This window comes from Nansenia antarctica, assembly GCF_963989245.1.
Source record: "Nansenia antarctica genome assembly, chromosome: 1".
Lineage (NCBI taxonomy): Eukaryota > Metazoa > Chordata > Actinopteri > Argentiniformes > Microstomatidae > Nansenia > Nansenia antarctica.
This window is the reverse complement of record NC_137674.1, coordinates 68,360,750-68,384,176: the sequence shown is the minus strand read 5'-3', so window position 1 is coordinate 68,384,176 and position 23,427 is coordinate 68,360,750. Positions and strand designations below refer to the sequence as shown.

General features: G+C 46.6%; 1 protein-coding gene across 2 annotated transcripts in view; it reads left to right on the top strand.

Annotated features, from left to right (window-relative positions):
* Positions 1–8,852: 8,852 nt before the first annotated feature.
* lpgat1 (lysophosphatidylglycerol acyltransferase 1) overlaps positions 8,853–23,427 on the top strand; it is a gene marked incomplete at both ends in the record, with an annotated part of 38,058 nt that continues 23,483 nt past the window's right edge. For both annotated transcript variants that reach the window (XM_080541184.1, XM_080541183.1), the window contains 2 exons: positions 8,853–9,090; positions 19,774–19,892. In XM_080541184.1, the coding sequence (XP_080397310.1) occupies positions 8,853–9,090; positions 19,774–19,892 (357 nt within the window). The remainder of the gene's footprint in view (positions 9,091–19,773; positions 19,893–23,427) is intronic.

The following is a 23,427-nucleotide window of genomic DNA, read 5'->3' as shown; positions in this document are numbered from 1 at the left end:
CAGTTTAGGGGCAGGAGATGGGCACCTGCCCAATAGTAATTAGCGGTTTTCTGACAATATAGGTTTTGGGCTGGGTTTTTTTGGTGGATTTTGCGGTTTTTACACTGTGGTTAGGCTGGAAATTGTCAATCCTATCTGGCAATCCTGCTTGCAGTTCAGGCCAAAGATCCGCGACGAGACGTGCACACGCGTCGCAGATAAGTGTCGCGTGCGCACCGTTTCCATAACAACGAGTTGCGTTTACGCGGCAAGAAAAAAGAGAAACATGGCTGACAGTGACAGTGACATGCTGGCAGCGTTTGCAGTAATACTTATCAATAAACGGCGAAGACGGCGAGCTAGGAAGCAGAGGATCTTCTGGAGCCGTCCTTGGCTCCCGCGACGGCAGAGACAGGGAGCCTACGCCAATTTGTGTGAGGAGTTGGACCCCGGGGATATACAGCGTTTGCCAACTTCGCTCGCCTATTTCCCGAGCAATTCCATCATCTGGAGAAGCTGGTGAGGCCGTTAATCCAAAAACAAAACACCAACTACAGAGACTGTATTTCAGCTGGAGTGAGACTGATGTTAACGCTCCGCTTCTTGGCAACAGGTGAGAAACATTCAGTTATCGTTATCGGCCTGTATTTAGCCTACTCATAATATAAGTAGGCTAAATACATAATATAATATATACTATACTCATAATATACTCATAATAATAATAATAATCATACTCATAATATTCAGACTCCACTGTCATGACAGACCTAAAAGTTTAGTAAAGCCAGCTCCCTATACAGGGCTGCCAAGTTTCACCAAAAGTTTGGAGTGAGGTTTTTTGGCGTGGAGCGACCCAAAACTGTGCACGTTTTGGCAGCAGCGGCCCCTCTCTCCCACCCAATTATTTGTGCTAGTTTCCTGCAATTTTACATGTTGTTCATAATAAACCAGCACAAGAAATGAAAATAATTAACATTTTATAAAACAATAAAAATCTATCATAAACAAATAAATATATCATATTTATGAAATCTTAATAAACAAATACAGTAGCCTACAGACTCTAAAAGAAAAATTGGCCCCATCAACAGGACTCAGCCCCTTGGTCAGCAGCAGAAAGACCCGTGGTCATCATCTTATACTGTATACAGTGCATTGCTCATAGATGGCTATCATGTTATACAGTACATACCAGGGTTTTTCCTGGGTCAGAATGAGGGCTTGGTGGGTGATTTTTTTTGAGGGACCCCCAATTGTTGTATTTGTATTGTAAATTGTAATTATTAATAATTGTTATTATTATTAATGTACCTGGTTATGTTACAGTAGAGAAACAAAAAACTGTTACCAAAACGGAGTATTTACTAGCTAAGATTGGCAAAAGATTTGCGTGGTGCAACCGAAATTAGTAAACAACTAGTTTGAAACTAGCTAGTAACAACTAGGGGTTTAGTAACTACTAAATGCCTGCATTTAGTAATGACTTACGCCATATTGGTGCAACCCAGTCCAGTAGGCTACCAGATATGATGTTGTAATGTATGCACATATTTTGCTACCACGGTTGCCAGACGGAATTGACAATGTCCAGCCCAACCGGTCTAAAAGCTGCCGAATCCACCCGTCCAGTACGTAGCCCAAAAGTAGCCCAATCTGGCAACACTGCTTGCTACGTTCTTGCAGCTCGCGTGAACACAGGTTCTTCCATCAGCGCTCGCCTGCCGCTTCGATTGCAGACTCAAGTTAATGCATGTGCAGAAAGATGCCACGAAACTCATGTCCGGTAGCTTTCTTTCAAGGAATTTCACAAATAAAAGTCCCGTAAAACAATTGTTATTTCTCGCCGTGAGAAATAGAGATGCGGCGTGAGAGTGTGAGAACTGGTTGAAATGCGTGAGTCTCACGGCGATTGTGTGAGACTTGGCAGCTCTGTCCCTATATAACAACACAGAGTCTATTGGCTACGGAGTGGTCAGTTTCAAGTCACTCACAGAGATGTACCCTTTTCTAGGTGAGAGTTTCAAGAGTCTTGCCTACCTGTTCCGCATCGGCCACTCCACTGTTGGTCTAATCATCCCAGAGACCTGCAGCGCTATCTACAGTGTCCTGAAGGATGACTACTTCAAGGTACGTTAAGTTCTATCCATTTTTAATCACAGTACAGTGCAACTATCAACCCCCAACATCCTTCTTGTATGCACCCGTCACCACCTTGTACTCACATGTGCAAAAAAGTTTTAAAAGTACAAAATATCAATTTATTAATTTGTCAACTAAATCTTAAATACACATTCAATATTAAATAGATTTAATATAAATAATGTTGTATTCTGCTGCTATTGTTGATGTTGTATTCTGCTGCAATGCCAATGTTGAAGAACCTGAACCTAAGAGTTTTGTGAGTGTGTGAGAGGGATGGGCTTGGTTGGACCCTCTAGCTGGTAACTCAAACAGAATGTTCTCATCCTGGATTCGCCTCGTCTTCTGTATACAAACTTAAACTTCCTGCTTTTCCATTTTACTTCTCTTTTTTTTCTTTGCTGGAATGACATTAGGCTGTGTGCTGCTTCTCTCTCCTCCACCTCCTGCTCCTCAACATCTTCTCCTTCTTCCAGACCCTCCTATGGCTCCTAGTTATCCTTCTCTGCCTCATCATCATGTAAAAGACAAACATAGCCTAATTAATGCATATTCCATTAATTCTAAGTCTTTTTATTTTTTTAGTGCCCCAACACCACAGATGAGTGGGAAAAAGTGGAAAATGCCTTTGGCGTACTGACAAACCGCTGGCGTGACATCCACCTGCCGCCGGAGACTGTGGACAAGGTCATCCTGGCCTGCTGCACGCTGCACAACTTCCTGCATGATGAGTGTGGCGACGCCTACCGGCAAGTCTCTCTCTGCGATCTGGAAGGCCATGACAACACCGGCCCTACCCTTCCCCAAGCTGCACTGCCACGCTACACCAATGCAACCCAGCACGCAAAACGAAACAGAGACATCCTCTGCCAGTATGTCAACTCTGAGGCTGGTGCTGTTCCATGGTGGTGGGACAAGATTTAATCTTGTGTGTGTATTGTATTAAATTATATATATAAGCTTCATGTATCAGTTGTACTGGGTGTGGTGGAGAGAATGGATTTTCTCGTTCACTTCTTTGTCTGCAAGTCAAAGGTAAAGTCAGATTTATTTTTAACTAGCAGTGAAATTTGTTTCTGTTTCCAATACAACATTAATGTCACCGGTCTGAAAAACTAAAGCACATTCAGAAACAGAGACTAGACAAATACACAATAGTTTAATGTAACATTAAATATTTTTTTCACACTAGAAGTTACCTAAAATGTTTTGAGTGACTAATTCTGATTAAAGGTTTCACAGCTAATGTTAACTACAATGCTGACCATGATAACCTGCAAGGCAGGTGGTGTACAGGTGAAGGGTGTTAGGTGTTCTTCAAAAAGTTGGATAAGCTGGTACTCCCGCTCCTCTTTTCAGAAATCCGCCATGTTTCGTACTGGTCTGTGCTGTTTCCTGATACGCTGAAAAGAAAAAGCAACGTTCTGGATGTTTTAAAACTCCCCATGGTGATTTGACGAGCTAGGACAAGGTAATTCAACGGGTAATTCAGACCGCTGCAACTAGAAGCTGGACGTTCTAAAACGGTCTCGTCTCGTCACGGATCTTAGGTCTGAATTGTGTGTGTGAATATAGCTCAAGGCAGTAATTTCTATAGGACGCTAGGATGCCACCTATCCATGGTGAAAGATTTACCTAGCTAGCTAAATAAAATTAATCCTGTTATTGATTCTGTAAAATTATTTTATACACAACAAGCCAAGTCCAGTGACTAGCAACAAATCAGCTATAGCTAGCCTGGGGAGCTGGCTAATCACTAAATCATAAAATCATCACTAAATCATCAGCTAATCATTTAATTAGCTGGCTAATCACTAAACCAATGGGGTAACGTAAACGCAGCTTGCAAAACATGCAAACTGAACTGTGAAACTATACAAGATTACACATTTAACTTATAAGAACCAGAGATAAGAGAAAGAAAATAAATAATAGGAATCCAACTTTTTAACAGTTTTAATTGGATTGTTGAGAGCAGCTAGCTACAAACAAGTTTTGCAGTTCACTTAACCAGGTCTGTACCGCATGTCATGTGTGAAGAAGTGTTGTGGTTTGGCGATAATGTAAAGTTGCTGCAAAAACTAAGCACACCCACACCTTCAAAATGGCCATTGGGAAAGCAGTGCAGAGCAGAGCAGTGTATCGTCAACGATAATATTAAGAGATTTAGGCGATTTAGAGTATTTATCTTATCTAATATCAATTTTGACTCGTCTTAGTCATGGAAAAATGGTTGTTGAAGCATTTATTTTGTCACAATTCTCAATAATGAAATTAACATGATGGGCAGACAATTCCTCTGGGTGGGCAATGACCCCCCCCAGCACACCTATAGACACGCCACTGGTGTACTCGAATATGTCCCCTTATAATATTACTACATTGTGAATGAAAATGTGTTGCAGTAACCATCACCCCAAAAGCACAAAACGCATTTGATAATTTGATACAGTGGAGCTGGAGCTATGTCACAAAAGCGGATAAATCTCACTGAGTGTCACTGAGAACACAACCATGATCGGTTTCAGATGACTCTGACTTTCTCTCCGTCTATCCTGGTGTCCTTGTCCTCTTTGGGCTACGAATTAGCCCCAAAACCCTTTCCTCTTAGACATCAAAATATGTATACAAATAGATTAGATTTACCGAAGAAATTCGAGCTACTCGAGGTCTAGGGAAGTTTACAGTGCTGCCAGAGACGCGAACCAAACACTGCAAAAGTATGGAGGTAGATAATATATCAAAAGAAGCATGCTGCTGTGCTACGGAGAGCTGCATCAGACCAACATCCAGGACTTGCAACCGGGAAAGTCTATGTATGCGTGCAACTCGCTCTCATCAATTGCAGTATTTGTGTTTCAATAATAATAATAATAATAATAATAATAATAATAACAGTACAAGAGGGGTGCACGGAGCCGTGTTTGTGTGTGTATGACTTATGGCTGGTATCAACAACATGTAGCAAATTGTGCGAATTTGGGGTCTCCATTATTATCAAGAATTGATCTATGGAAGGCTAAACACGCTGACAGACAGACAGACCATGCCAATCAATGCACTGATCCTGTGTCTGCTCTGAGAGCACCAGATCCTCCAGGCCAGGTCAGCAGGAGGCAGTCGAGGACCGTAGAAAAAGTATTCGATTGTAAATCTACATGAATCCTGATAAGAATAATACTTTATGTGAAGATATTTTCTTTTATTACAAGAAGCATGATGATATGGGCTGTGGCAGTCACTTTTGATTTGCTAAATATGATAACCTCATCATACTATGAAATAACTGAAAACTCGTTTGCTATACTGTTAAAGCTCAACTCTAAAGCTCAATTGAAGTGTTTTCCACTCATTTAATAGCATGAGTTACTTACACTCAATTATTTCCCAATAGTCTACTGCACTACACGGATGGTTTATGTGGCTTGTGTGATTCCTAAAACATGCAGTCCCAAAGCATGTAACGGTCCGGGGGGAGCCTGCGCAGACCGACCTCTCCGTCAGCATTGGCTGCGTTCGTCAATTCGCCCTGAGAGCGCCGGAGCGCACACTCGGTTCGACGTCATAAAGTGACCAAGTAATTTGATTGGACAAGAGGCATTCCATGAGTGCTGATCAGATTTTTACAGCGTATTTACGAGCGCAGCCTTTGTCGTAATAAAGAACTTCTTCCTCTGGCAGCTGCATCAGTAGCAGTGAACGGGTCAATGCAACCTAGCGGAGATATGTTCAACATCACCCACTGAGACGCCGCCGTCGCCTTCCTTCGCACCGAGAGAATAAAGGAGTGTTATATTATATATATGGCTCTTTTTCCATCATGGGATTCTTGCATTTGGATTAAAGACGCCCGGGATACAGCTAGCTACCTCTTAGCTGGCTAACCGATGTGGCTTTGACGATGGACGTATTTCGTCATATTATATTCCCGGATGACGGGACTGTGTGGACGGCCGACATTGTATGAATGGTTACGACCTGGTTGGCACAGACAAGATGAAACGTTAGGCTGAACGTTAAACCTAACATCGAACATGACATTGTTAACTAGGTGAATTCATGTGACTTGATATTCATCCATCTTAAAGCCACATTACTGTCTCTGTGGCTGCTGAGGCTGGTTTAGCTGTCGTCCGAGATTCGGACGGGGACACAGGGAGAGACTGGGTGAGTTGCCGCCAGTGAACCTTTGCTTTGGTCTTCAGGACGTGTAGGGCATTGCGAGGGAATCTGACCTGCTGGGATTGTTTTCATAGCAAGAAGATAGCTGGCGAACATCAATCGCTTCATCTGGTTAGTAGGGCTGGTTAGTGTGGCTGGTTAGTGTGGCTGGTTAGTATGACTGGTTAGTGTGACTGGTTAGTATGACTGGTTAGTGTGACTGGTTAGTGTGACTGGTTAGTATGACTGGTTAGTGTGACTGGTTAGTGTGACTGGTTAGTATGACTGGTTAGTGTGACTGGTTAGTGTGACTGGTTAGTATGACTGGTTAGTGTGACTGGTTAGTATGACTGGTTAGTAGGGCTGGTTAGTGTGACTGGTTAGTGTGACTGGTTAGTGTGACTGGTTAGTATGACTGGTTAGTGTGACTGGTTAGTATGACTGGTTAGTGTGACTGGTTAGTGTGACTGGTTAGTATGACTGGTTAGTGTGACTGGTTAGTATGACTGGTTAGTGTGACTGGTTAGTATGACTGGTTAGTGTGACTGGTTAGTATGACTGGTTAGTGTGACTGGTTAGTGTGACTGGTTAGTATGACTGGTTAGTGTGACTGGTTAGTGTGACTGGTTAGTGTGACTGGTTAGTATGACTGGTTAGTGTGACTGGTTAGTATGACTGGTTAGTGTGACTGGTTAGTGTGACTGGTTAGTGTGACTGGTTAGTGTGACTGGTTAGTATGGCTGGTTAGTGTGACTGGTTAGTATGGCTGGTTAGTGTGACTGGTTAGTGTGACTGGTTAGTAGGGCTGGTTAGTGTGACTGGTTAGTGTGACTGGTTAGTGTGACTGGTTAGTAGGGCTGGTTAGTGTGACTGGTTAGTGTGACTGGTTAGTAGGGCTGGTTAGTAGGGCTGGTTAGTGTGACTGGTTAGTAGGGCTGGTTAGTGTGACTGGTTAGTGTGACTGGTTAGTGTGACTGGTTAGTAGGGCTGGTTAGTGTGACTGGTTAGTGTGACTGGTTAGTATGACTGGTTAGTAGGGCTGGTTAGTGTGACTGGTTAGTGTGACTGGTTAGTGTGACTGGTTAGTGTGACTGGTTAGTGTGACTGGTTAGTATGACTGGTTAGTGTGACTGGTTAGTGTGACTGGTTAGTATGACTGGTTATTATCGCTGGTTAGTGTGACTGGTTAGTGTGACTGGTTAGTATGACTGGTTGTTGTGGCGAGCCATTATTTCCCCTTCAATATGGGTCTGACTAATCTCTGGAACGAACACCATAGTAGACCGTCGCATTACTTTACATTAACTGGACGTACACGCAACTTCCATAAAACCCTAGCCTAGAGAAAGCTCACACTAGAAAAGAAAATACAAATCTAAGAAAGCTTTAACTTTCGTTTTAGTGTGTTTTTAACGTGCATTTCATTTTTTTACTGATCTTCTGAGGTTGAGCCTTAAACCGTTATGTCGATGTCTGGCTAGTTAACTTACTTATCTAGCTACGGCTTGCTATATGTTATGAATGAATGAATGAATGAATGAATGGTCTTTATTGTCATTAATATAGTACAGGTACCATACAACGACATTTGGGAGGGGGGGGCTCCCCTGGTGATAGGAAAGAAAACTAAAAACAAGAAGGGAAAAGAGCTGGTTTACATAAATAAAGGCTAGTATGTACACTATCCACTATCCACTATACTATACTATACTATACAAATAAACACTGTGCTGTACTCTATGCTATGCTATACCTATTCTAACATTTCCTATCTCTGAACCTTATGTACCCGAGGGTTGTCATATTATGTTCTGATGTATGATCATCCATGTCTGTGTGGGTCAGGGTCAGGGCAGCTGGCCATCTAAACGGCTGACGGGACTGTTACTTCCCCGGGGTCGGGTTAATCGCTGGATGGTATAACAGCTACACCCCCTCTCGGTCATCGTTGGTCTCATCTGATCGTTCAGCACTTGATTCGGTCTTATAGTATCAGTATTACAATGTTATAATGTCAGAGACACTGTAGATGTTAGGCTTTATGTTGTTGAATCGGTGATCACGTTTAAGATGCAACATATTATTGACGGGACGTGATAGAAACCCACGGTGGTGGTCGGCCTGTTTGCTAACCGGGTCTATTTGCTAGCTTGCCACTTATTACAGCATAATATTATCTATTATTATTATTATATCTATTCTATATTGTCCATCCCAGAGACCCGGAGCCTAGCTCCTAACCTGACAGCTAGCGATGCTATCAGACCAGGATGGCACCGTGCCAGCTCCACATAACGTTGTGAACGTCAGGCTGCTGAACGGAACGTCTGCATTCCAGGGATTAGTCAGACCCGTATCAGAGGATACGGAAGTGGCTTTGACCTCGTCAAAAAGAGTACAAAAACTATCCTCATAGTTTCTGTACATCCATGATGATTATTCTCTTGTTTTTGTTGTCTACTTGATGTGCAATAACAGTATCATGATGCACGTGTTATAACCAGTCCCACCAAGTTAAATGAGTTGAAACTAATCTCTGTCTCTTGTCTCCACAGGCAGGGTGCATCAGCATGGCACAGCTCCTAGAAGACGCCCGCAGGCTGGGCTGGGTCCTCCTGAAGTCCTTCATCCGTTTCGTTTTCATGTTCATCAACAACCTTGCAGCCATCCCCTCCTATTGCCTCTACTTAATTGTCCTTCAACCTCTGAGAATAATGGACAGTCACACATTCTGGCACATCGAAGGAGTGATGTTCAAGTGGATGTTGGCGATGGTGACGTCGTGGGGCTGGATGGCAGGTTATACAGGTGAGATTTGTTTCACACACACACACACACACACACACATGCCGTGCACACCTCAGTTGACATTAACCGTTAGAGTAAGAATGTTTATTTTTTTCCGATTAAATGCAAGGCGTGGTGTGGGGCGGCTGTGGCTCAGGAGGTAGAGCCGGCATCTAATGATCGCAACGTCGGCGGTTCGAACCCCGGCTGGCCACATGTCGAGGTGTCCTTGGGCAAGACACTGAACCCCAAATTGCTCCCAATGAGCGGGCCGTCAATTTGCATGGTAGCTTGCCGCCATTGGTGTGTGAATGTGTGTGTGAATTGGTGAATAAGAGGCCGTTGTAAAGCGCTTTGGAATAAGGCGCTATATAAGTCAGTCCATTTGACACGTACACTTATCAGTACCCTACATGGTTTCCATGATGATGATTAGGATGGTTGTAATCAACGACCCTGATCAATTAACCACATCCTCCCATCATCACCTTTCCAGCTGTTCTCTGTTGGGACGTCAGTCTGCTCTGTCTGTGTGCCATGCACGCAAGACTACTAGACTTGACATCAGAGAGGTGTCCTTATCAGTTGGTAATGCGGAGTGACTCTAGTCGTCTAGTGTCATAATATATGCTTTCTTGGTTTGTGAGGACCGTTGCTATAGCCGCCATCTTTGAAGTTGTGTTATCATCACCTGCTCAACTTGTAGGGGAGTCTCTTCACATTACTCTGTGTGTATGTAGTATACAACAATTGATACTCTCCGTTTTGCCTCAGCACTCTCTCCATCTCGAGTTCATTCACAAAAATATGCAGTGCTCCTTTTCGGACCGGCTGATTGGATGTCTGTAAAAAGGTTGTTGCCCTTTCAGTGGTGGTGTTTGGTTGCACGAGGAGCCACAAGCAAAATGCTTACAAATTACAAAGTGCTGAACATGGGGAGCAACAAGGCATGCTGATAAATAATGCAAAGACGTCTGCCTATAGAGCACCTGGTCGTGTTTCTGCAACATACTGTATGTCTAACAGACCTTGATGAGCAAGTTAGCGGGCATTAGGTCACAACCTGTGCCAAGTTATGGGCTGGACAGTAATGGACCTAATGTGTTTTCATAGCAGGCAGGCTGTGTTAGATCATGTATCATATGGGGCGGCTGTGGCGCAGGAGGTAGAGCCTGCGTCTAATGATCGCAAGGTCAGCAGATCAGCGGTTCGAACCCCGGCTGGACACATGTCGAGGTGTCCTTGGCCACCAAATTGCTCCCAATGAGCGGGCCGGCGCCTTGCATGGTAGCTTGCCGCCATTTGGTGTGTGAATGTGTGTGTGAATGGGTGAATGAGAGGCCATTGTAAAGCACTTTGGTATAAGGCGTTATATAAGTCAGTCCATTTACCATTTAGATCAGCCTTTGACATAGTGGAAATAACATCAAGCTGTATGGCTGTGTTGGTCTATGCGTTATTGTCGCTAAGCCCAATTAGATACTTCCTGATCTTAAGGTATCATCACCGTCTGAAGCCAGAACTGTTTGTATTGTCTGCGACGTGACTCATCGCAACGTAGCCACAGAGAAATGGGTTTCATCATAATTGCAGTCGTATACAGTGATTAGTATCCATAGTAGCCATAACTGTTTGTCTTAGTTTATGATCATTTTCAGATACTGTGTTTAGGGGGAACAGTGTGGGTAGCAATTTGAATAGCCTATAATTTAGAAATTATGAGGAGTGGCGCCACAATGATGCATTGTGTTGATAAGATGGGAAAAAAATGAATGTCTCGTTTTCTTTTTCTAAACCACAAGAGGATCTGGGATAATTTAAATGGAGAGACTGGGAGAAGAAGTGTTATTACCATCTACCCGTCAGTGTTTCTGCTCCTTTCTCTCCACAGTAGTGTCTCTTGTAGCTGTTCATTAGATTGTTTAGACAGCTGCCTGCAACATTATATTATCTTGAGGTTTTATTTAGACTAGTTAGGTCACTGACTAAAATCTTGTGGTATCAATGTTTGCAACAACAACAAAAAAAGAGTTGTTTGTGAGTTTCCTTTGAATAAAGACACAACTTTCAGTCTCTCATGACAAACATTTAGGGGGTTGGATTTATTTGATGGAATTACAGATTCACAGACATTTTTAAACTAACTTAACTGAGCATATCTGTATTCTTATGAGTGATTTGGCATTCCTAGAAAACAAAATACAAACTCCAAAGCTGATGTTGTTGCGCTCTCAGACAACCCTATTTAAAATGAGAGAGATGGGCCAGTAAAAGGGTGTGTGAGGGCTTGTTTGCTCAGCGTCGAGAGCGGAGAGATCTGCGTGTTAACTCTCCAGGTATGTGAATGGTCCACACCTTGTGTAGTGATGGAACCCCGTGGTTCACCATGCATGTGTGAGTCGAGTCCCCAAGAGGGTCGTCAGAGATCACACCAGGGCTTCCTGTCTTCCTGCATGCAGGACATGGTGGTTGGTCAAACACAGTGAGGCCCAATACATCATTAAGACTGAAGCCCAATTGGATGGATAACGTGTATTCCCCCTTGTTGGGTGATCTTTAGTAGGTCTGGCCCTGTTTGTGCCACTCCTGAGGTTTGTCGTTGCCCCCTACATGACAGAGACCAGGTGTGTGGTTTGCAGAACGGGGGAGGGGGGGGGGGCCAGGTGGCCTAGAGGTTAGAGAGGCTGGCTAGCAATCGTCTGACTATGACTGACCCTGTGCCTAGAGAAAAATATACATTTTGTTGTCCTCTGTGCAATGACAGAAAGGTTGATTCTAATCTAAAAAAAAAATAACGAATCCAGCGTGGCAGGGTTTGTTCATGGGCACTGTGGGTTCCTCTCCTCACTCAATTTCAAAGGTCAGAGGGGTCACAGTGCACAGTCACCTGTCTGTACTCATGAGCAGAAAGACAGCCCCAGACACCGATCCCCTCTTGTCAAGAGCATCGAGGTAAGGGGCTGAAGATAAAGTCATGGATTGTTTCGGTAAAACGGGACACTGGAGGTAATTTTAAGGACATTTTAGAATCCTGCCAATGTGTCTAGTTGTACAGCGTTGCAGTTTTCCGCATTAGAACCAGGGTATTGGGTGTATTTTATGCATTGATTGACTAGACTTTTAGTTACTAGTCCTTGTCACAACAATAGGCCAAATGCACCTTCTCGCTCTCCACGTGTCTCCACGCCAATCATGGATGTTCTATTTAGTGATTGTGATATCATAACGGGGTTCTACGGTAGTCATGTGACTTGGCCTCTCACCCTCCCCTCCTGGCTCGCTCTCTCACCCTCACTACTGGCGTGCTCTCTCACCCTCACCCTCCTGGCGTGCCCCCTCACTCTCACCCTCACCCTCCCTCCCTGGCTTGCTCTCTCACCCTCACCCTCCCCTCCTGGCTTGCTCTCTTACCCTCCCTCCCTGGCGTGCTCTCTCACCCTCACCCTTCCTCCCTGGCGTGCTCTCTCACCCTCACCCTTCCTCCCTGGCGTGCTCTCTCATCCTCACCCTTCCTCCCTGGTGTGCTCTCTCACCCTCACCCTCCCCTCCTGGCATGCTCTCTCACCCTCACCCTTCCTCCCTGGCGTGCTCTCTCACCCTCACCCTCCCTCCCTGGCGTGCTCTCTCACCCTCACCCTCCCCTCCTGGCGTGCTCTCTCACCCTCACCCTCACCCTCCCCTCCTGGCGTGCTCTCTCATCCTCACCCTCCCTCCCTGGCGTGCTCTCTCACCCTCACCCTCCCCTCCTGGCGTGCTCTCTCATCCTCACCCTCCCTCCCTGGTGTGCTCTCTCACCCTCACCCTTCCTCCCTGGTGTGCTCTCTCACCCTCACCCTCCCCTCCTGGCGTGCTCTCTCATCCTCACCCTCCCTCCCTGGCGTGCTCTCTCACCCTCACCCTCCCCTCCTGCTGTGCTCTCTCACCCTCACCCTCCCCTCCTGGCGTGCTCTCTCACCCTCACCCTCCCCTCCTGGCGTGCTCTCTCACCCTCACCCTCCCTCCCTGGCGTGCTCTCTCACCCTCACCCTCCCCTCCTGGCGTGCTCTCTTACCCTCCCTCCCTGGCGTGCTCTCTCACCCTCACCCTTCCTCCCTGGCGTGCTCTCTCACCCTCACCCTCCTGGCGTGCCCCCTCACTCTCACCCTCACCCTCCCTCCCTGGCTTGCTCTCTCACCCTCCCCTCCTGGCTTGCTCTCTTACCCTCCCTCCCTGGCGTGCTCTCTCACCCTCACCCTTCCTCCCTGGCGTGCTCTCTCACCCTCACCCTTCCTCCCTGGCGTGCTCTCTCATCCTCACCCTTCCTCCCTGGTGTGCTCTCTCACCCTCACCCTCCCCTCCTGGCATGCTCTCTCACCCTCACCCTTCCTCCCTGGCGTGCTCTCTCACCCTCACCCTCCCCTCCTGGCGTGCTCTCTCACCCTCACCCTCCCCTCCTGGCGTGCTCTCTCACCCTCACCCTCCCCTCCTGGCGTGCTCTCTCACCCTCACCCTCCCTCCCTGGCGTGCTCTCTCACCCTCACCCTCCCCTCCTGGCGTGCTCTCTCACCCTCACCCTTCCTCCCTGGCGTGCTCTCTCACCCTCACCCTCCCCTCCTGGCGTGCTCTCTCATCCTCACCCTCCCTCCCTGGCGTGCTCTCTCACCCTCACCCTCCCCTCCTGGCGTGCTCTCTCATCCTCACCCTCCCTCCCTGGTGTGCTCTCTCACCCTCACCCTTCCTCCCTGGTGTGCTCTCTCACCCTCACCCTCCCCTCCTGGCGTGCTCTCTCATCCTCACCCTCCCTCCCTGGCGTGCTCTCTCACCCTCACCCTCCCCTCCTGGTGTGCTCTCTCACCCTCACCCTCCCCTCCTGGCGTGCTCTCTCACCCTCACCCTCCCCTCCTGGCGTGCTCTCTCACCCTCACCCTCCCTCCCTGGCGTGCTCTCTCACCCTCACCCTCCCCTCCTGGCGTGCTCTCTCACCCTCACCCTCCCCTCCTGGCGTGCTCTCTCACCCTCACCCTCCCTCCCTGGCGTGCTCTCTCACCCTCACCCTCCCTCCCTGGCGTGCTCTCTCACCCTCACCCTCCCCTACTGCCTTGCTCTCTCACCCTCACTACTGGCGTGCTCTCTCACCCTCACCCTCCTGGCGTGCTCCCTCACTCTCACCCTCACCCTCCCTCCCTGGCTTGCTCTCTCACCCTCCCTCCCTGGCGTGCTCTCTCACCCTCACCCTTCCTCCCTGGTGTGCTCTCTCACCCTCCCTCCCTGGTGTGCTCTCTCACCCTCACCCTCCCCTCCTGGCGTGCTCTCTCACCCTCACCCTTCCCTCCTGGCGTGCTCTCTCACCCTCACTCTCCCTCCCTGGCGTGCTCTCACCCTCACCCTCCCCTCCTGGCGTGCTCTCTCACCCTCACCCTCCCTCCCTGGCGTGCTCTCTCACCCTCACCCTCCCCTCCTGGTGTGCTCTCTCACCCTCACCCTCCCCTCCTGGCGTGCTCTCTCACCCTCACTCTCCCTCCCTGGTGTGCTCTCTCACCCTCACCCTCCCCTCCTGGCGTGCTCTCTCACCCTCACCCTCCCCTCCTGGCGAGCTCTCTCACCCTCACCCTTCCCTCCTGGTGTGCTCTCTCACCCTCACCCTCCCCTCCTGGCGAGCTCTCTCACCCTCACCCTCCCCTCCTGGCGTGCTCTCTCACCCTCACCCTCCCCTCCTGGCGTGCTCCCTCACCCTCCCCTCCTGGCGTGCTCTCTCACCCTCACCCTTAACTCCTGGCGTGCTCTCTCACCCTCACTCTCCCTCCCTGGCGTGCTCTCTCACCCTCACCCTCCCTCCCTGGCGTGCTCTCTCACCCTCACCCTCCCCTCCTGGCGTGCCCTAAGCAGCACAGCTGCAGGTCGGCTGCCTGGGATGTCACACAATGGAGGTGTGAGACAGGTGTGAGACAGGTGCCCTCGGCCAGGGAGACAGGTGTGAGACAGGTGTCCTCGGCCAGGGAGATAGGTGTGAGACAGGTACCCTCGGCCAGGGAGACAGGTGTGAGACAGGTGCCCTCGGCCAGGGAGACAGGTGTGAGACAGCTGCCCTCGGCCAGGGAGACAGGTGTCCTCGGCCAGGGAGATAGGTGTGAGACAGGTACCCTCGGCCAGGGAGAACGGTGTGAGACAGGTACCCTCGGCCAGGGAGACAGGTGTGAGACAGGTGCCCTCAGACAGGGAGACAGGTGTGAGACAGGTGTGAGACAGGTGCCCTCAGACAGGGAGACAGGTGTGAGACAGGTACCCTCGGCCAGGGAGACAGGTGTGAGACAGGTACCCTCATTCAGGGAGACAGGTGTGAGACAGGTGCCCGCGGCCAGGATTAGGTTGCCACGGCTCTCCTGATGGCTGGCTGGTCCAGCGTGAAGATTAAATACAGTGTCTTCTAGTAAATCTTTAGAGCAAGCATCATTTTTGGTCGAGGAAGTATTATCAGATTTTTAGCTTCACATAGCAGTGATGCTGTACTCCTGGGCCACTTATTGCATTTGCTTGTTATTACATTTTTTATTTTGATTGGATCATATCCGGTGCTGTGATACTGACTCACGTTTGGGAATGTTTACCGTTCGTAGTCTCATGTTGGGTGTTGGCTCAGTATTGTGAAAATGATGCATTGTGGTCTTGGTTATATTACACATTTATTCTCTAGGTTTATATTAATTTTCTCACTGCTACTTGTCACGTCAATTTAAAACCCACTAAGCGTAGGCTATTATTTCAGATTGAAACTAATTAGGTTGGGAAAATATGAGAAATATTTGCAGGTTTATGCAAATTCGGAGCTGTCATTACTTGGATGACAGAGGGAATGTGCAATTTTTCATCAGTTACAGTGGTGATCCTGACCTACATTGGTCACTCTTTGTTCATCCCAAGAGTAGGCCTCACTTTCCTGCTGCTTTGAACATGGACGTACTCTCTGCTTTTAGCAAAAATAATTTGCTGATTTAAAAACGATCTGGCAATTGCAGTAATGTGTTGTTGTTGTTTTTTAACACGAGCATTAGTATTGAAGTCAAAGCGATCATTGATTTTTGTCAAGGACTGTTTCAATAACTCACCTCTAAATACTTTCTCACAGGAAGTTAGTGACAGGAAATGGCATTGTTGACGCCTTCTCTGTAGTGTCGCTAGGAGAGGAAAGAATGGGCATGCATGCGCTGGTGTTAATGTACTAGTGTTAATGCAATGGTGTTAATGCACTGGAGCAGCAGGTTGAGCGTGTTGCCAAACCGGCCCTTTCCTAGAGAGTGGAGAGCGAGGGCGGGAGGGAGGGACACATGGTCAGCCGGTTAGCCCACTGCCCTTACTGGATCAGAACATCTCTCTAGGCCTCTCTGTCTCACTGCTGCCCTTACTGGATCAGAACATCTCTAGGCCTCTCTGTCTCACTGCTGCCCTTACTGGATCAGAACATCTCTAGGCCTCTCTGTCTCACTGCGAGGCTAACGGTGTCATTTCAGTGTGACAGAGGCTTGTCGATGATCTCTCTATAATAACAATATCACCTCTTCTCCCTCCACGCTGGGAGAGGTGAGGCCTGTCGGAGGCATGCAGCCTGTGCCATGATATCATCTCATAAGCTCTATTGGCACGGGACCGGTATTATCTGGGGACCTTTGGTAATTTGTAATAATTGCAGGTCGTCTGCGATCTTAATCCTGTGAGAATCCTGTGATAATAAATTAGTCCCGTGCGAATAGGCATCTCTGTGACTTTGAGGTTGTTGCTGTTTAATAGCTTGTTTGATAGTATTTGATCCAATAAATATTTAGTTTAGAATATTAAAATATTATATTTAGTTGAACATTTCCATATGCATGGTGTTAGACAGTGGAACAGTTTTATGTAAATACATTTGAATATGAAAATGCAACCAACTGAAATGCAAACATGCATGAACAATATACCAACTCTGCAGCTACAGTTCTGCTTTTACTTGGAGTCGCTAGGCAGGCAGTCAGACTTGGGACTATACATTTCTTTGTCATCTGAGATGTTCTGTTTTCGGCGCCATGTTGTTTGTGGTACTCGAACGAGGCCAACTCATTTCATAGTCTTAGTCACCACTGGAAATCACAGGAGTCACAGATCCTGAATAACAACAATGCCTCATCGTGCCTTTGTCTCCAGCCTTCTTCTCTGATGCGTTCCTTCAGGAAGCAGGCCTGACGTTGCTGTGTGATGGGCCTGTAAGCATGACAACGCCTCCAACAAAACCCACTTGATTGTCTCAATCAGTGAAGAGCAACACATTTCTCTAGAGTTGCAGCGATGTTGAACAGAGGAGGGCTTTGTCTTGTGCACCATTTTCAATAAACGTCTACCACCGCGGTTGCAGGAAGCACCCGTTCTCTCCATGTCTTGGCATCCGAGGACTCCCACACTGTTTCAGAGACATCCGAGGACTCCCACACTGTTTCAGAGACATCAGAGGACTCCCACACTGTTTCAGAGACATCCGAGGACTCCCACACTGTTTCAGCACTGCTGGACAAACCCATTGTTGGCCAGGTCAACCTAGAGAGTCTGGATGGAGAAGGGCATGCTTGCCTTGAGTCGTCTGGTGTTTCAATCGACCCTGAAAAGTCCACGGTAGCTAATTGTGCAAAGCAGCCGTATGTTGGGTTTTGTTGATTGATTGATTGATTGATTGATTGATTTTATTAGACAATTTTTAAAATACAAAAATAACAATGCATCTGAAGCAGCTTCATACATACATCATTTCAGTTCTAAAACTATCAAGGATAGGATAGCACAACAAAGTTGAACTGCTTATTTCCATTGTGGTCCTTGTTGGAAAGGGGTCTTTGTTTATTGTTTGATGGTGCGAGTTGCATTTTTTTTCTTGTCATTGTGCGTGGCAGTTTTCGGAGTTTATTTGTTGAGTATGCCGCGTGTAGGACGTGTGACTCGCACATCACTCCTCTGTGGGTCTTTTTTCGTCTGTCTGCAATAGCCTAAGATTGCTATGGACAGATATAGACAACACTACATTATGTTATCATTATGTTTCTTTACTGTAAACTATGGCCCTGTTCGCTGTTATATATATATGTTGTGTTGCTATTGGACATGTGCCAACAACGTATCGATTTGACACTTGATGAAAACATTTTGTACTATTCCTTTCGGGAGAGCTCTCTTTTGATTGGGTAACTGTAAGAATGTAATCGGAGGACTGCCAACATGAGCATTAAGGATGTTCAGTTTTTCCAGCATATCCATCAGATTGTGATTAGTGAACGGAACAATCAATAAAACGTTTCTTCAGAGCAGCCGGGAAAGTGTACATCAGATCTCACATCTCCTAGCAACAAGCCTACAGAGTAATCTTAACGTTGACCTGACATTTTTCTGTCTTGTCATCATGAAGAGGTAGAATGAAATCTCTTTTACAAAAAGTGTTTCACATTTTGCAATTCTCAAACCAGTTACTTGAGTTTGTTTTTGTTTTTGTAATTCCTTGCAAATGAAACTCCTTCAGCTGTCTCCAGAACAGGAAATGCTCATTCATTCTGCTGTCATTTGCATCATGCAGGTTGTAAGTCTGCTGTCATTTGCATCATTTGCATCATGCAGGGTGTAAGTCCCCCCCCCCCCCAGAACCATGGGGTGTCCCATTGACTACCTTGTTGTGTTTCCCACCCGGTGTGAAAGCCACACCCAAGCCATCCCTCCAGTCTGCAGCCAGTAGCCCTTCTGCACAGTTGTTCCCAAGTTAGTTGAATAGCAAAAGAGCCCCACATTTGTTCTGAGTTGGGGGGGGGGGGGGGGGGTGGGGGGGAGCTATTGTTGTCACCCCCCATGTAGCGCCAGGCTTGTTTCCTCCTTTGTCGCGGCTCCTGTTGTTGTTCAGTAGGCAGCGAGGTTAATGAAGGAGTCTGTTTTGGCTCCCTTTTGAATAGAGGGTGCCAATGTAAATCAGCCAGGGGAGAACGGAGCTCAACAGATCTGTTTTAATGAGCTTTAATGCTGAGGCTCCTTCTGAAACCCAACTGGCCAGTGTTTACACTTCTGATTGGATGCTTCTTTAGGTGAAGCATTCTCTCTTTCTTGGCTACCAATGTAGGCTAGGCTTTATTTCTCACAGATTGTTTAACAGAGAACACAACATAGTGGTTCTCAACCTTCTAGAGATAATCCGTGGATTTGTTTAACAAGGAAAAAGTTATTTTGAGATCATAAGGCAAATTAAATTCAACTGCATTTCTATTATGCAATTATGAAATAATATACCTACCTACCTAATATACCTGTCCAATATGGACTTTCAGCCTTGTCAGTGTGGGAATAAAGACAACTCTGATCCAACCATTGCTTGAAGTGTGTGTGTGTGTGTGTGTGTGTGTGTGTGTGTGTGTGTGTGTGTGTGTGTGTGTGTGTGTGTGTGTGTGAGAGTGTGTGAGAGAGTGTGTGAGAGAGTGTGTGAGAGAGAGTTAATATTTAGGTCAGAGTTGGGACTGAAGGGATTTCCTGATGAGCGTAGTTCTGTGCAATCAGAATAGCTTTTATTACATCTCAATGTACACAAGAGGAACATCCTCAACATCCTCAGCATCGCAGCATCAAGATATAAAAACACAATAATAATAATAAGTAACGCAAATAGTCAATGACGTGTGTTGTCCCCTGTGCCTCCCCCCTCCCATGTGCCCCCCCCTCCCCTCCCCTCAACAGTGATGGAGTGGGGGGATGACGTGCGGCCGTTCTGTGAAGAGGAGGCCATGGTCATCGTCAATCACCAGGCTACGGGAGACGTCTGCACCCTCATGATGTGCTTACAGGACAAAGGCACGGTAAGACAACAACAACAGTCTCCCACGTCCAGTGTCTGAATAAATCCCATTTGATGAAATGGATCATGGAACCGTGACTCATACATGGGAATCTCGTGTGTTTCAATGGAGATTTCCGTTCAAGATTTATTTTTGCAGTTCTTTCTTTCTTCTTCTATCACAACGACTGCCAATGGTCCCTGGCCTGAGCTAGATTACTCTTCCTGCTACGACTGGTGGATTGATGATTCACTTCCTTAGTTAAATGTATCGATTGTAAGTTGCTTTGGAATAAGGCGTCTGCTAAATGCCAAAAATGAAAATGATTTGACTCCTGTTGACATTTGGACTTTCAACTTGTTCAACCTCAGTGTTTCCCCTACCATTGCCTTGGGGGGGCGGGCCGCCCTCCCAACGGAACCCCCCGCCCCCCCAAGAAAGAGGAATTATTACGGACGTAGACACCAAACATCTGACAAGCAGGCTAAAATACCGAATCTGGCGAGTGGCAAGCCCATAGGCTCGTTGGTAACGTTAGTCCGCCGTAGTCTCGCATAGCCAGACCTATCTCCACACTTCGCGCTGTGCCAGCGCTGGAGAATAATACAAGATTTTGCGCAAGTGTGCGCGCGTGACGCGAGAGTTTTTGACGGCTGTGATGTCTACAGATTGAAAGTAAGCAAGTTGAAACGTTAGCAAATATAATGGCTGAGTGTTCTGACAGAGAAAGTTGGTTAAAATTGGTCGTTATTATCGTGACTAGAAAGTGTCTGACTATAGTTCCATAGTGTAAATAGTGTCAAAGAACTAGCAAGCTAGCTAGCTCAGAGGTGATGAGATGAGCTAGTCTCCTTGCACACTTGCCAGGCTGCCAGCTATACTATATCAATGACAATAAAGACCATTCATTCATTCATTCATTCATTCATTCATAACTGGAGGCACTTTATTATTTTACTTAAAGTAGATATACTATCTTTCTTATTCTGCTAGAGTTGGGCTTCATGGTAATACCATAATGGCATATTTACAGTTAGAGTACATGGACAGTTGATTGAAGCATTGGAAATGTCTGTTTTTTATAGTTGGACATACAAATTTTTTTCAGGTGGAGAGAGTAAAGTCAAAATGACATTATCTGACTGGATTGCCCACAGCAGATTATAAATACTCTGGCTGTTTTGTTTACCTTTTGGTTGACAGCAAAAGGGAGAGAGGAGGATAGGGAGGGAGAGAAGGAGAGAGAGCAGGATGCTGTCGGCACACCAGAGAGAGAGAGAGAGCAAGAACCAGGTGAGAAAGTGGACAGGTAGTCAAGACCACATAAGTAAGTAGCCTTGAGAACTGATGGTTCTGGAGCCTAATGGCCCATAGGGCAGGAGCCTATCTCCTGTTTCCGTAGCGTGAGGCGGCTTAATGTACAAGTTAGTACACCCCCTGGACATGACGCTGGTATTTGGCAGGGTCTTACCCCCTGGGGGGGGGGGGTCCATGCCACCCCCCCAAGGCAGCAAACCTAGGGGAAACACTGAACCTGTCAGATAGGAAGGTACTGGATGCCTGCCTGCCTGCCTGCGTTGATGCGCTGTGTTGCTGGTTGTCTGGGTGTTGTTCTGTGTCATGGTCAGGATGTGGTAACTTTGTGCTTTCTGCTGGAGGTGGGCTGATGTTTGTGTGGGTTGCGGTGGTTCCCTGTGAAACACTTATTCCCTCTCTTCACATGTCGGATAAGTGCACAAGGGTATTCTGCCTGTACGCATACTGTAGATGTGAACTTGACCTATTAGATTATTGTTTTATCTTGGGTTTAACTCTGGGATGACCAATTAGCCATTTTAGCTGTGCAAACAGACCAAATCCACACTAATCTGGAATGTGTTTGTCCTAGATACGATATCTGAGGCCCCACGCATATTCCCCCCTAAATGTCAGTTCTTCTCAGTTAGTAAAGTTAAACCGTTGATAAGATAAAGGACAGTGTATAGGGCATATGGATTTCCTTATTTGTTCTTTCATTTAGAACACCAAATTCCCCCCCCTCCCCACCCACCCCAGAAATATTCCTTTCAGCAGAACTCCCTCCCCACGTTAGCTTAATCATTGGCTCACTCAAACATGCTTGACATTCTTTCCAACGATGAGTTGTCGAAGGGGAGGTTTTGTGTCAACATTTATTCCAAATTAATGTTCACCCTTTATTTCGGGGACACAAGCTTTTAAGTATTCACTTAGGCCTTGTCCACACTACACCGTTTTTTTTGTAACCGGGGTTTTCCCTAAAAAAAGAATCGCGTCCACACAATCACAGTTATAAAAAAACACCATCCACACAAAACCGCGAACATTGTTTAAACCGCGCCAAAAATAACCAATAGCGTCTGGCTGCGCCCCTTGGCGAATCAGAAGTCTGGAAAACAGCTACCATTTCCGGTCCTATTATTATTATTATTATTATTATTATTATTATTATTATTATTCAAACTTCCTAAACATTTTGAAACATATTATGTCTGTGTACATTAAAAACTGTAGTCGTCATCACAAGTTAGAAAATGATATTGGGCCCCCAAATCAGTTTACAACTTGTTGTAATTATATTACGATGTTTCTGTCAGTAAAGGTATGCAAGCAATGCAGGGTGCGTTCGTAAATCCACTCTGAGAGCGCCGGAGCGCACACTGGGTTCAACGTCCCGTAATTTGATTGGACAAGAGGCATTCCATGAGTGCTGATCAGATTTCCAGGGCGAATTTACGAACGCAGCCGTAATATAGCTAGTTAACAGAAGACGGAAAGAAACGTCAGATCAGATATATAAACGGGTTATTTTGATAAACTGGACACATTTTGGGAATATATATGGTTACTTTCTCGCCTGAAAACATATTAAAACTTCATAAAATGACATGTTAACACTTGTAGAGGCAAAAGTACAGATTTTAGCCAATGGAGGTTTAAAATGGAGGATTTAAATTGTCTTTGTTTACAAGTAGCCTAATGCCTAATGGCGCATATATTCTGACGTCATAGATGTCGCACAATTGACGTTCAAGCCGAAAACCCCGGTTTTCCCGTATACACCTCTCCGCTGAAACCGGAGTTTCTACAAAAGTTCACCCTGGCCGGAGTTCTCAAGAAAGCACGGTTTCAGTAACCGCGAACGCCGGGTGCGTGTGGATGGAAGGCAAAACCGGGTAGAAAAACGCCCGGTTTAAAAAAAAAAAACGGAGTAGTGTGTACAGGGCCTGAGTGAAGTGTTGGTGTTTCTGGGCCATGGCTTCACTGGTTGTATTGAAAAGCAAAAAACAAACACACACAGAACCGCGCTCGCATTGATTGTGACACCACCACCACCTCCTCTGAGCAGAGATACTGATGGCACGGTTGCCAGCGGGTCGGATGTCCGATCCCCCACAACCTCCTGTCCGTTTAAACCTGGAGTGATTGGGTGTGATCGTGTTCTCCCTCTCTCCCTCCCTGGCCCCGGCCCAGCTGGGAACACAATCAGGCCCCTACATCACCACAGCACCTGGCACTGGTTCAAAGGCCAATCAAT